The following is a 12,382-nucleotide window of genomic DNA, read 5'->3' as shown; positions in this document are numbered from 1 at the left end:
AAGACAAATATACAGCTGTGGAATACACGTACAAGTCGTAAAACGTTACAGATTTTTGTAAAGAATTTGCATCAGTAGCTTTGAATCTGAAAGCTGGGACCCCTCAAAGAGACTGCGTTGCATAAAGCTTCTTGCAATGTGCCAGTTTTGCTCTTAGACTTTGTATAGAGTCTCAGAAGATGAAATATCTTGTGGCTCAAACATTTAATTTTAAACTTTGTGCAGAGACGTTGCTTTGATTACGCAAGGACATTAGTAAAAAAGAACTTGATGTAATTTCCCTCCAGCAGGCAGCACATTTTACCTGTAAGCACAAAAGCTGGTGTTGACAGAGGGAGACGAGGGCGGCGTGGGCGATGCCTCTTTGAAAGCGGGTGATACCTGTGGAGGGGTGGAGGAGAGCAGCGAGGAGCCCAGAGGTGCTGCATCATCAGAGTCTCCTGAGAAAGGAAAAAGCAAAAAAGAGCTGTGAAAGGAGGCAAGCAGCATCAGGAATAACAATTTCTTGCAATTTCTTTTGAAATATTGTTAGATTGCATCATACCTACAATCAGTAAACTAGCCATCTCTCCATTTAAATGACTTTAAACACAAAAATGTCTTCTTGTTGACTTGCAACACTAACATGAAGCTTTTTATTTATTCAAAGTCTCAGCATAACAAAGATGATATAACATCAGGCTCACGGGATTAATTGCTACAGTATAAATCAACAAGTCCTTCTGGAATTGATTATTAATGCCTTGAGAATATATTTACATCTAATAAGCTCATAAGGATCAACAGGAATGTAGATATGGCAATGCTGCTCACTTCATTCAGTAAAGCTGTCTAATGAAGTCTTATATAAAGGTTTAACATGCAGCCTATGACAAAACATCTCTTTTAATATTCAACAACCACAAAGTGGCCAAACAGTGGTGTACCTGATGTTGCAGCTGTTTGCTCCACAATGCCAACTTTCACCATCTGAAGAACAGAATGGAAAAGCAAAGGTTTATCACTTTAAGCACAACTTCAAAGTGCCACAAAAACCCACAGATAAAGTGCAGTATTTGCATCAATCAGACATAACACTGTGACTGCCTGGTTAAAATTGTGCTGGTCACTCATTTGCTGCTACAACAGCCCTGAGTACTCGAGGCATGGACTCCAGTAGACCCCTGGAGGCGTGCTGTGGTATCTGTCACCTAGATGTTAGCAACAGATCCCTCACACCTACACTTATTTGTCCTGCACATCACACAGATGCTCACTTGGATTGACATCTGGGGAATCTGGACGTCAAGTCAACACCTTAAACTCGTTTCTGTGCTCCTCAAATCATCCCTGATCAAATTTTTTCTCTGTGGCAGGGCACATTATCCTGCTGAAAGAGGATGGGAATGCAATTTCCATGAAAGGGGGTGCATCCTCTGCAGCAATGCTAGGTGTGGTACCTGTCCAAGTAACATCCACATGAATGGGAGAAGCCAAGGTTTCCCAGCAAAACATTGCCCAAAGCATTGCATTGCCTTCGCCGGGTTACCTTCTATCCACAGAAAGATGTTCCCCAGGTAAGCGATGCATACACACCCGGTGATGCAAGAGAAACTGTGATTCATTAGACCAGACCTTCCTCCATTGCTCCGTGATCATCTTTTGTTATTGGCCATTGTTGGTGCTTTCACCGGTGGACGGGGTCAGCAAGGACACCCCTGACTGGTCAGAAGCTATGCAGCCTCATGCATAACAAAAATATGATGCACTGTGTAATCTTTGACACCTTTCAATCAGAACCAGCATCAAGTTTTTCCACAACAGTAGCTCATTTGCGGTCTGTTGGACCACACAGGCCAGCCTTCACTCCCCATGTGCATCAGCGAGCCTTGGCCGCCCATGACCCTGTTGCTGGTTCACCACTGTTCCTTCTTTGGATTGCTTTTGATAGACACTGACCACTGCAGACCAAGAAAACCCCACAAGAGCTGTAGTTTTGGAGACCCAGTCGTCTAGCTATCACAATTTGACCTTTTGTCAAACTCGCACAAATCCTCAAGCTCTTTCCTGCTTCTAAAACATCAACTTTTAGGACAACATGTTCACGCGCTCCCTGATATATCCCACTGACTAACACGTGTCACGATAAAGAGGTAAACGTCACCTGTCATTGGTCATAATGTTATGCCTGATCAGTGTATTTAGGCAGAGAGAGAGATAATACTTACCCCGATAAAAGGAATGAATTTCTGACATGAATCCTCATCTGGGCTGTAACGAGTGCAGGTAACAAGAAGGCACAAGGAGAGAAATTAGAGTTTGATCAAAATAAAGTAGCCAGCTCTAAAGGGAATACATGCTACAAGCATTTCCTAAACTTGGCTACAAAGAGTACTAAACAAAATTAAGATTATAATTTGAAGAAATGTAAATCTAAAGTTAGTAACATTGAAATCTAGTCATTAGTAGCTTGTGCATAATGACTTTGGGTGATGCTGATTTCCATTGTTTTACATCTGGAAATAATTGAGTCCTCTCTTGCATAGGGGACTATGCAAAGCTCAGCTGCACATGCTGCTTGGATTTAACCTCCACTAAAATGGGTTCACTTCCTGACGGCAGGCCCCTGATTGGAGTTGGAGAAGCAGAGAGCAAAACATGCAAGCTTTTGGCCGATTTGGGGCCTCGAACAAAGCCATCAAATCACTGCAGCACCAGACTGGATCGACCCAAACAGAGTCATGAGGACGTTCAGCAAGGCAGCAAGTCCATCAGGGGAACAAGTCAACTAGAGTCATAAAGGAGTCAATTAAAAGGAAGAGCACCAACCTAAGTCCAAAACCTTTTGGCTCCATGCACTACCTGTGAGAGGTAGTGCATTACAACATTTAACAAGCCTTCTACAGTGTGAACTATTTTCCCGGAAATACCCAGAAAAATAGCCGGAATAAAGTTCTACTGTTCTGTAGGTCTACGTGTTCTGAATGTAAAGATGTTCAGCGACACGAAAGGTTGTTGCTCTTGCCTTGAAGAAACCTGCCATCGCCCCCCCAGGGAAGAAACAGAGAGACTAAAGAGGAGGGGGAGAGAGAGACAGACAGCCTACAGTAGGTAACAGTTTGTTTTTCCAACACCAACACATCTCTGCTGTAATCACTTCAGAGCAGCCGGAGAGAGAGAGAGCCTGATGTCTGCCTGGTATGGACCACGACAGAGCACGTGAGTATTGTTTGAGCCACTTCATCCATTCATTAAATTTAATGTTTGATATCTGAAAGATGCACATGCACATCAACCCATGTAAACAGTAGAAGACAGCTGAATTATGAACATGCACTTTATAGAAGCATTTATACTCCTCTAATTAAAATAAGCTTTTTCCACGTCCAAGAGTGGCACTTCTCAATGATCTCAATAATCTTCAAATATTTTCATAATAATTCTCACTGAAACAAATTTGCACAATTTCCAGTAAATTATTAAAATTATTTATTGAACATCCAGCAGGATCGTCTAAAGATTTACCTCAGATTTATGCATGGATATTTACCTACAGGCAAGCGCATAGAAAGAGTGATGCTCTCCACTATAAATGGATATATAGTTGTGCTTATTGAGCTATTCCATTAAATAAAATAAAACCTCTCCAAGACACAGCCTATTAAAATAATTTAGAAATAAATAATATTCATACAATAAAATGCCTGTTTAGCTATTAAAGCCTTACAGACTCGTATGTGTAATTTGTGTGTACATGTATAAAAATGTTTGCCCGATATTAAACTGGATTCAACCAAACAATGTTGTTGGTGGTTGCAGTTCATAATTAAATAAAAGAAGAGTGCATCAACATAACATGACAGTATCCACATCTCATACATCTTAGTAGATAAATAACAGACAGACATGAATGGCCGGGAAGCATGAAACAGCAGGGAGGGAGAAACAAAAGAGGCTGATTGTAAATGTTCACCTGCCACTTTAACAGCACGATCGTTCCTTGAAAATTACGGCGGCTCAGCGCTGAGAATGAATTGTTCTGTTTCAGCAAACGCCTGCATACATGCAGCACTAAAAGCTCTTCAGCGGATGCTGATAAAATGTAATTATTAAAACATTGGTCCAATCAAAAGGAACCGAATCTGCTTCCTGCACATTAAAAGTTCACTAATTAAAATATTAAATCATGGTTATTTAATCCATACCAAACCATGCCAATTCCTGGTTTGACAGAGGATTATGTGCAGGGTTATTACTGCTGTAACATCCATTTAAATCAGTTTTCGTTAGCTTTTAGCACATTTAGCACAGAGATGGGCTCAGCTCAGTTTACTAATCACCCAATAGTTGTTTCTTTATGAGCAGATAGAAATGATATATAAATCTTCCCCTCTCTATTACTACAAAATTACTTTTGACTGTTGTGTTAAACACTGCACTACGAAGCTATTACTCTCTCTACCACAACAGCCTTGTTTGCAAAAACAGTGGGCAACTAAAGAATGAGAAAGTAAACAGCTACTCCAACATCTACCACTAAAGTTGGTCAATTAATTAAAGAATTAGGGGTTTTTAAAACACCCGATTCCAAGAATCAGGGGAAATATCAAGATGCAAGGCTAAAAAAATTATCTTCAGATGGCACTGCATTAAAAACAATCATGCACAGCAGTGGAAATAACCACATGGTGTGAAAAGCAGTTCTGAAGAACCGTTAAACCTCTACATGTTAATAAAATACATGAGGCAGTGCTCATTTGATATATGTACCAGAAAGTCTTTTGGCCTGACCAATCAAAACTTGAATTCCTTTTTTAAATTCACGTCTTCTGGGCCAAACAAGAGGGGGACCCATCTGGCTTTGTACGAGTTCACAGCTCAAACGAGAGCATGCATATTAGTAGAGATGCTATCACATTAGTGCACCAGACTTAGGGAAATATGCACATGTGTGGAAGCTCCAATGCTGAATGAGATACACATGTTTTTGAACAACCTATGCTGCCAGAAGGGAGAATTGCAACAAAGGAGGACATTTAACTTTGAAACTTATAGAAAACACACACAGTGGTCACCGTGCTCCTGTTACATATATATTTTATATGCTGAGAAATGTAATCAGTGTATAAAGCTCCTTTGCACCCCACTGGCTGATTTCATAAAAACGTCAAAATCAAAACTTTATCTGGTGCAGCTTCAAACATCTCATATTGCTTCTGTGTCATTGCAGCTTTAGTCTGAAAAGCTTACATTGAAACTTTTGATAATTTAGCCAGCTGTTAAAGCGACAAGATCCAAAAAACAATGAGAAGGTTCAAGGAGAAATGCGTGAACCACAGAGAAAGCGCATGAATCACCAGGCTACATGAGAAACAGACTATCGTTCACAATACCTTACTGCAAAATCAAAATGAAAGCTCTTTTTCCTTCAAAGAAAGAAAACATACAACACAAAGATAAATCATGTTATTCACTCACACGGTGATGGAAACACAGTGATGCTTAGAAGACACACTACCCACCCCCACACAAACAGACAAACCCTGCAACATTAGTGAAACTATTCACTCAGTATTTCTTTCAAAAAGGGGCTGAATGGAAACCAGAAGGTGCACCTCATGTCTGTGGCCTTTAATCTTCGCCTGAGCTAAGCTGGCTGTTTACTACTAGCAAATGTCTAATAATCTACTCTCCGTAGTTAATGTTTGCTTTAAAACCTTCTTGTGCGTGTGAGTAACTTGCACCACAGAAGCATACTTACAGCATATACATAATAATATATGCAGTGCAGGTATTTTTAATTCAATTTGTAATGTTCAGGGAGATTCTAGTAACTTATCACTGTGGATTTCTCTTTAAATAAACATTTGAAACCCCGTTTAAAAATACTGAAAGCTCTGCATTAGAAGCATTTGTTAGAGCAAACATAGACTCAGATTTTTTTACTGTAACGCCTAAAACAAAGGCTTCCATGCATCTCTGATAACAACTAGATTGTAACTTTATTTTTGTTATTAAATGAGGGTGAAATCCTGAGAAAAAAAGCACGTACCTCTTCTGCTTGTAGGTGAGCATGGCCTCTGCGATAGGGAGCTGATGAGCTCCGTTAGCTCCCACCATATACTGCGTTACCCTGGAAACTACATCTGGGTTCTCCTGGACTGTAAGTGAGACGGTGATTAGTACCTGATTACAGAGTCAGCAACATACAGTATTCACTCACCAGCCATTTTATTAGGTATACAGTGGGGCAAAAAAGTATTTAGTCAGCCACCGATTGTGCAAGTTCCCCCACTTAAAATGATGACAGAGGTCAGTAATTTGTACCAGAGGTACACTTCAACTGTGAGAGACAGAATGTGAAAAAAAAATCCATGAATTCACATGGTAGGATTTTTAAAGAATTTATTCGTAAATCAGGGTGGAAAATAAGTATTTGGTCACCTCAAACAAGGAAAATCCCTGGCTCTCACAGACCTGTAACGTCTTCTGTAAGAAGCTTTTCTGTCCCCCACTCGTTACCTGTATGAATGGCACCTGTTTGACCTCATCATCTGTATAAAAGACACCTGTCCACAGCCTCAACCAGTCAGACTCCAAACTCCGCCATGGCCAAGACCAAAGAGCTTTCGAAGGACACCAGGAAAAGAATTGTAGACCTGCACCAGACTGGGAAGAGTGAATCTACAATAGGCAAGCAGCTTGGTGTGAAAAAATCAACTGTGGGAGCAATCATCAGAAAATGGAAGACATACAAGACCACTGATAATCTCCCTCGATCTGGGGCTCCACGCAAGATCTCATCCCGTGGGGTCAAAATGATCATGAGAACGGTGAGCAAAGATCCCAGAACCACACGGGGGGACCTGGTGAATGACCTGCAGAGAGCTGGGACCAAAGTAACAAAGGTCACCATCAGTAACACACTACAACGGCAGGGAATCAAATCCCGCAGTGCCAGACGTGTTCCGCTGCTGAAGCCAGTGCATGTCCAGGCCCGTCTGAAGTTTGCCAGAGAGCACATGGATGATACAGCAGAGGATTGGGAGAATGTCATGTGGTCAGATGAAACCAAAGTAGAACTTTTTGGTATAAACTCAACTCGTCGTGTTTGGAGGAAGAAGAATACTGAGTTGCATCCCAAGAACACCATACCTACTGTGAAGCATGGGGGTGGAAACATCATGCTATGGGGCTGTTTTTCTGCCAAGGGGACAGGACGACTGATCCGTGTTAAGGACAGAATGAATGGGGCCAAGTATCGTGAGATTTTGAGCCAAAACCTCCTTCCATCAGTGAGAACTTTGAAGATGAAACGAGGCTGGGTCTTCCAACATGACAATGTTTCAAAACACACCGCCCGGGCAACAAAGGAGTGGCTCCGTAAGAAGCATTTGAAAGTCCTGGAGTGGCCTAGCCAGTCTCCAGACCTCAACCCCATAGAAAATCTGTGGCGGGAGTTGAAAGTCCGTGTTGCTCGGCGACAGCCCCAAAACATCACTGCTCTTGAGAAGATCTGCATGGAGGAATGGGCCAAAATACCAGCTACTGTGTGTGCAAACCTGGTAAAGACCTATAGTAAACGTTTGACCTCTGTTATTGCCAACAAAGGTTATGTTACAAAGTATTGAGTTGTATTTTTGTTATTGACCAAATACTTATTTTCCACCCTGATTTACGAATAAATTCTTTAAAAATCCTACCATGTGAATTCATGGATTTTTTTTTCACATTCTGTCTCTCACAGTTGAAGTGTACCTCTGGTGCAAATTACTGACCTCTGTCATCATTTTAAGTGGGGGCACTTGCACAATCGGTGGCTGACTAAATACTTTTTTGCCCCACTGTACTTTACTGCTACCGGTATGGGTCAACTGTTGCCTTCAGAATTACCATAATACTTGTTATAGATTCGACAAGGTGCTGGAAATATTCCTCAGAGATTTTGATATGTGGGCTACACATCCCTGATGAGAAAGTCCAGTTCACCCACATCTCACAGGTGCTTTACTGGACTATGATCCAGTGACTGTGGAAGCCATTTGAATATAGCAAACTTTCTATCATGTTCAATAAACTCCTTTGAAATGATCTGAGCGAACGTATGAGCTTAAATTGTGACAACCAGACACGCAGCATTCGTCTGTTGTCCAACTTTGGTGCAAACTGTAGCCTCGGTTTAATGTTCTGAGTTGACAGGAGAAGCATCTGGTGTGCTCTTCTGCTGCTGTAGCCCATCTGCTTCAGTGTCTGGGGTGTTGTGCATTTAGAGATGCTCTTCAGTGTTACTGTCCTGGCAGCTCAAAGAAAATCTGCCACTCACTGGATAGGGTTGTTTTTTCTTTTCCCAGACCATTCTCTGTAAAACCCTAGAGATGGTTGCATGGGAAGTAGATGGCATCATCGACCATGACACATTCAAAGTCCCTTAAATCCCCTTTCTCCCTCATTTTGAGTTTCAATTTGAGCTTCAGCAGGTTAATGCCTTATTAGATATTTGTGTTAACAAGCAAATAGGTGTACCTAATAAAGTGGCTAGTGAGCCTGTAACATCATAATTATGTTTCTGGTTAAAATAACTGGATTTCAGTGGCTCTTTAAAAGCTCTTTAAACTTTGAACAAATGAGTGTTATGTTGTTCAAAGAAAAGCGTGACAGCCCACCAACGACTGGAGCCTCTGATTTGTGAAACAGGTCCCTCCAGGCAGCATCTTGGAACAAACTGTTGTATCGATAGTCAATAGTGCCGAGATACTTGGAGACTGGATGTGCCCCTAAAGCCAATGGAAAAGAGAGAGAGTCGTGATTTTAAAAAAACAGTGCAGAGCTGCTGCGGTTTGACATCAATATCACCATCGTGTTTCCACTACAACAAGGTTAAAACTAATATTAACAAGCAGCACTGCAATTTACACAAATACAGCACTTTTAAATATCGAAAAATTAGTAGAGCACAAGACCTCTGAAAAAGCTGCTGGTCTGCTTTTCACAAATGTGCGAATATGAAAAAAAAAACAAACAGAAAATTTGAAATATCCAGATGGCTCACGAAAGTTTTTAGCTTTTGCTTTTGCTTCCTTACAGTGAGGCCCTGAGCAAACGTCGCTTTCTCATTTCTCTCATTTGTGCCTCCTTGTCTCCTCTGTCCTCAGTCCTCCTGCCTGTGCCTCTGTATGCCATGCTAAAGGACGTTACTGGATCCCAACATCTATCTGGAGGTCAGAGGTCGGAGGACAGAGGAGGCTTGCTTGAGGAGATAAAATTGAGGATGCACACTTATATCCTCTGCAGAAGTATTTTTGCAGCATTTAACAGAGTTGCACACAGCTGGGATATATAAACCAGGGAAGGAGCAGAATAATTTATGTCTATTCATAAAGTGTTTGAGTTATTTATAAATTGGTCAACTATTTGATTTTTATTAGAAGTAGCCTTAAAAATAAAAAAAGTCACAAACACAGTTATATCAGGGATACAGCAGGCTTTGAAGCAAGGATGTCTAAGGATTTTGATAAATGCGTGTCGCCTCAGCTCCTCTCTCCTTCTTTTTTCCCTGGTTGAAGGGACTAAGATGTGAGGAAAGGAATCGAGAAGGCACAAACTAAGAAATGAGAAAGGAGCCTTGTATGACTTCCTGTTTAGCAGCTTCACAGCTGATTCTGACTGACTGACAGAAAATGCTTCTGGAAAGCAAAACCCAATAAAATAACTTATGTGAGAAATCATATAAAGTAATTTTTTTCCAAGTAAGTAGCAGTAGTTTCAGTTTGCAGTCACAAATGAATATATCTTTAAAAAGTGTTTACAGCTTATAGAAGGCAAAGATTTCAGCTGATTCTGCTCCAATCATATGGATATGAAGATAATAAATTACATCATTTTAGTATGTAATGCTTCTAGCGCATAGGTCAGCATGTTGTTATAAAAACATAAAACATCAACGTTTTAGTATAGCCCTTCGAGGGAAGCTGCACCTCCTCTTGAAGCAAAGTGGAAGCATTTAGGAACCACAGCAGCTCAGCTCAACTGCAGAGTGCTGAGGTGTACAGTGTGTAAACGTCGCCCAAGCTCTGCTGAATCTCTAACTGCAGAGCTCTAAATCACCTCTGGCATTAACATCAGCACAAAAACTGTGTGCCGGGAGCTTCACAGCATAGCCTCGCAGTTCCTGTCGGTGTAATGTGTAGGTGGCCCAACGCTTCTGTCCATATAGCGTACGTGATGGGGTATGCTCAAAGGTTACATGGATAATCTTGCATAACAGTCTAGCTCCACCTCTAGCCCCCAGTCCTCCACCCATGCTAACCATCTGCTTCTGCTGTAAGCGCCACCTGAAGTTTAATGGGCCTCCGTTTGTCCCTGCTCTACCTCTGTACCGACTTTAAAGAAAATCATCAAAGTAGTTTTTGCCTAATCCCACTAAACAAAAACATGACCTCACTGGTGCACCTAACAACAGAAGAGACGAGAGCTACACCGTCACAAACCTAGAGGGATGATGAGGAACCTCATGTAGCCGAGCCAGTCAGGAGTTTTGTGGGACAGGTGGTCCACAAAAAGCCTCAGAACTGCACTGAGGTAGTGCTGTGCTCCGGCCACCGCTATCTTTATAGGAACAGGCGTCTGGGAGTTACAGTTGCAGCTAGGGAGAAAAAAACGAGCAGCGCAGCTCTGGATTACTGCAACATTAATCCACAGTGTGCGTGCTTTCATAAAACACGGGAGGCAGACTTACAATCTCTGTATGCGGGAGACGATGGTGTTGAACGCAGCTTGGATGTCGGCCGTGGTGCAGGTGCAGACCACTGGCAGATGGTGGTTTTGCAGCATGTCTGAAAGATACTAAGAGAGAGGAGGGACTCCATTATAAGCCAATAAGTAATGCTCTGTAAATCTTTAAACACTTAAAAACTACTGGTCAAAGAAAATTAAATTAATTAAATAAAGTAAGTAAGACCTTTATCTTTGAAAAGGCCTGCTGCTTACCTGGCCCTGCCAGTCAGACGTATTGATGAGGATGATACTATCAGGGAGGTGGTTATCAGATACCAGGATGTGGTTAAGTTGGTCATACACTGTCTTTCTGGGAATCTAGGGAAGTAAAATAGGTAAACCTTAATGTTAGGTTCATGTTAATGTAAGATCTCATACTTTTCTTTTCTGGCACAATCTATTAGACACGTCTATGAATACATTAACACACGGACACTCATTACAATAAGCACCTCTGTCCTATACATATATGATGCCAAAACAGTGACTCTCTTGCCTGAATTGAGAACAATCTTCATTTTAACTGTTTTAACATTCCAGTGCACTGGCTTATGCTTTCTGGCTGAAATTAGGCGGCCTGGTTTTGAGTTCACCCTGCAAACCTTTGTTATGTATCTTCCCTCGACACATTTTCCCTCCTTTCTTGTCTATTTTTCCCTGCTGAACTGTCAAATAAAGGCTAAATGCCAAAAATAAATCTTTAATATTCAGAAAATCTTTCCCACATCTGTGAATACAAGAAAACTCAGTTTTTGGTTTCCCCTGCACTTCTACCCTCCTACCTGTAGGTGGCATCTGGTATCCAGAGACCGCTCATTGTCCAGGCTGTTGGCCCTCTCATTCTGGGGCCTGCTGGGTTGGCGCTCCTTCAGCGACGTGCTCCTGCCTCGCCTCCCTGCCAACTTTGGTTCCTGCCTGAAAGCAAAAAGAGCAAAGGAAGAGAGAGACAAGTTAAACCATTCTTTGCATTCAGACATGAAGAATCATGCGTGTGCATTTAAAGCATTGTCTTTACAGGCTTGAAATAAGTGTGTTATCAGTAAATGATGTATGTTTACCTGTTGGATGAAATGATAAGAGACTCTGTTTTGGTCATTTTGCCACTCGGTGGGAGTCTCTCTAAAAACGTGTCCATGTTGTCCATCTCCAGCTCTGTGGTTGGGGTCACCGCCTCTGGCTGCTCCTGAGGGGAAACAAAAGCAGAGAAAAACAGGACCAGTGTTTATGAGCTAAGAGCTGGCAGATGTGTTTCTGCATTCTTGCTCTTTTTCTTCTTTTCACATCTTAAATGCCTTAAGGATTGTCTTTGGATTACAGGTTTTATTGACAGTCTTACAGAGAACACAGGAGATCTTCTTTAGCCTTTCTTACATATAATAAAAATACAATATTGAGTCAGTGCATCAATCTGAAAAAGCTTAGGTTCACACTCACAAAAGGGATGTTATCAGACACGCCGTCATCCCCGGTGCACTTGGTTTTATCTGGGTCAACCTGGAATGAGGTTGTGGGAAGAATAATAAACATCACCTGGATTTGATGGACTGTGGGAAACTTTAATTTCAGAGAAAGTAAAGCATTGTCTGACTCATCATGAATTGTTAGTTCAACTGAAGCCCTACAGTTTCGC

General features: G+C 41.5%; 1 protein-coding gene across 4 annotated transcripts in view; it reads right to left on the bottom strand.

Moving 5' to 3' along the window:
• Positions 1-12,382, bottom strand: part of pacs2 (phosphofurin acidic cluster sorting protein 2) — a 69,135-nt gene that overhangs the window by 6,932 nt on the left and 49,821 nt on the right. For 2 of the 4 annotated variants that reach the window (XM_087832980.1, XM_087832981.1), the window contains exons 11-22: positions 12,187-12,246; positions 11,811-11,935; positions 11,535-11,667; positions 10,966-11,070; positions 10,715-10,821; positions 10,467-10,621; positions 8,643-8,753; positions 6,032-6,140; positions 5,373-5,405; positions 2,208-2,250; positions 927-969; positions 305-440 (exon numbers count right to left, since the gene is read on the bottom strand). In XM_087832980.1, the coding sequence (XP_087689106.1) occupies positions 305-440; positions 927-969; positions 2,208-2,250; positions 5,373-5,405; positions 6,032-6,140; positions 8,643-8,753; positions 10,467-10,621; positions 10,715-10,821; positions 10,966-11,070; positions 11,535-11,667; positions 11,811-11,935; positions 12,187-12,246 (1,160 nt within the window). Of the gene's footprint in view, positions 1-304; positions 441-926; positions 970-2,207; positions 2,251-3,004; positions 3,050-5,372; positions 5,406-6,031; positions 6,141-8,642; positions 8,754-10,466; positions 10,622-10,714; positions 10,822-10,965; positions 11,071-11,534; positions 11,668-11,810; positions 11,936-12,186; positions 12,247-12,382 lie in introns of all 4 variants that reach the window. The other 2 variants (XM_087832983.1, XM_087832982.1) reach the window with 2 other exon arrangements.

This window comes from Neolamprologus brichardi, chromosome 19, assembly GCF_056152115.1.
Source record: "Neolamprologus brichardi isolate AB-2024 chromosome 19, ASM5615211v1, whole genome shotgun sequence".
NCBI lineage: Eukaryota > Metazoa > Chordata > Actinopteri > Cichliformes > Cichlidae > Neolamprologus > Neolamprologus brichardi.
This window is presented reverse-complemented; position numbering and strand designations above follow the sequence as displayed.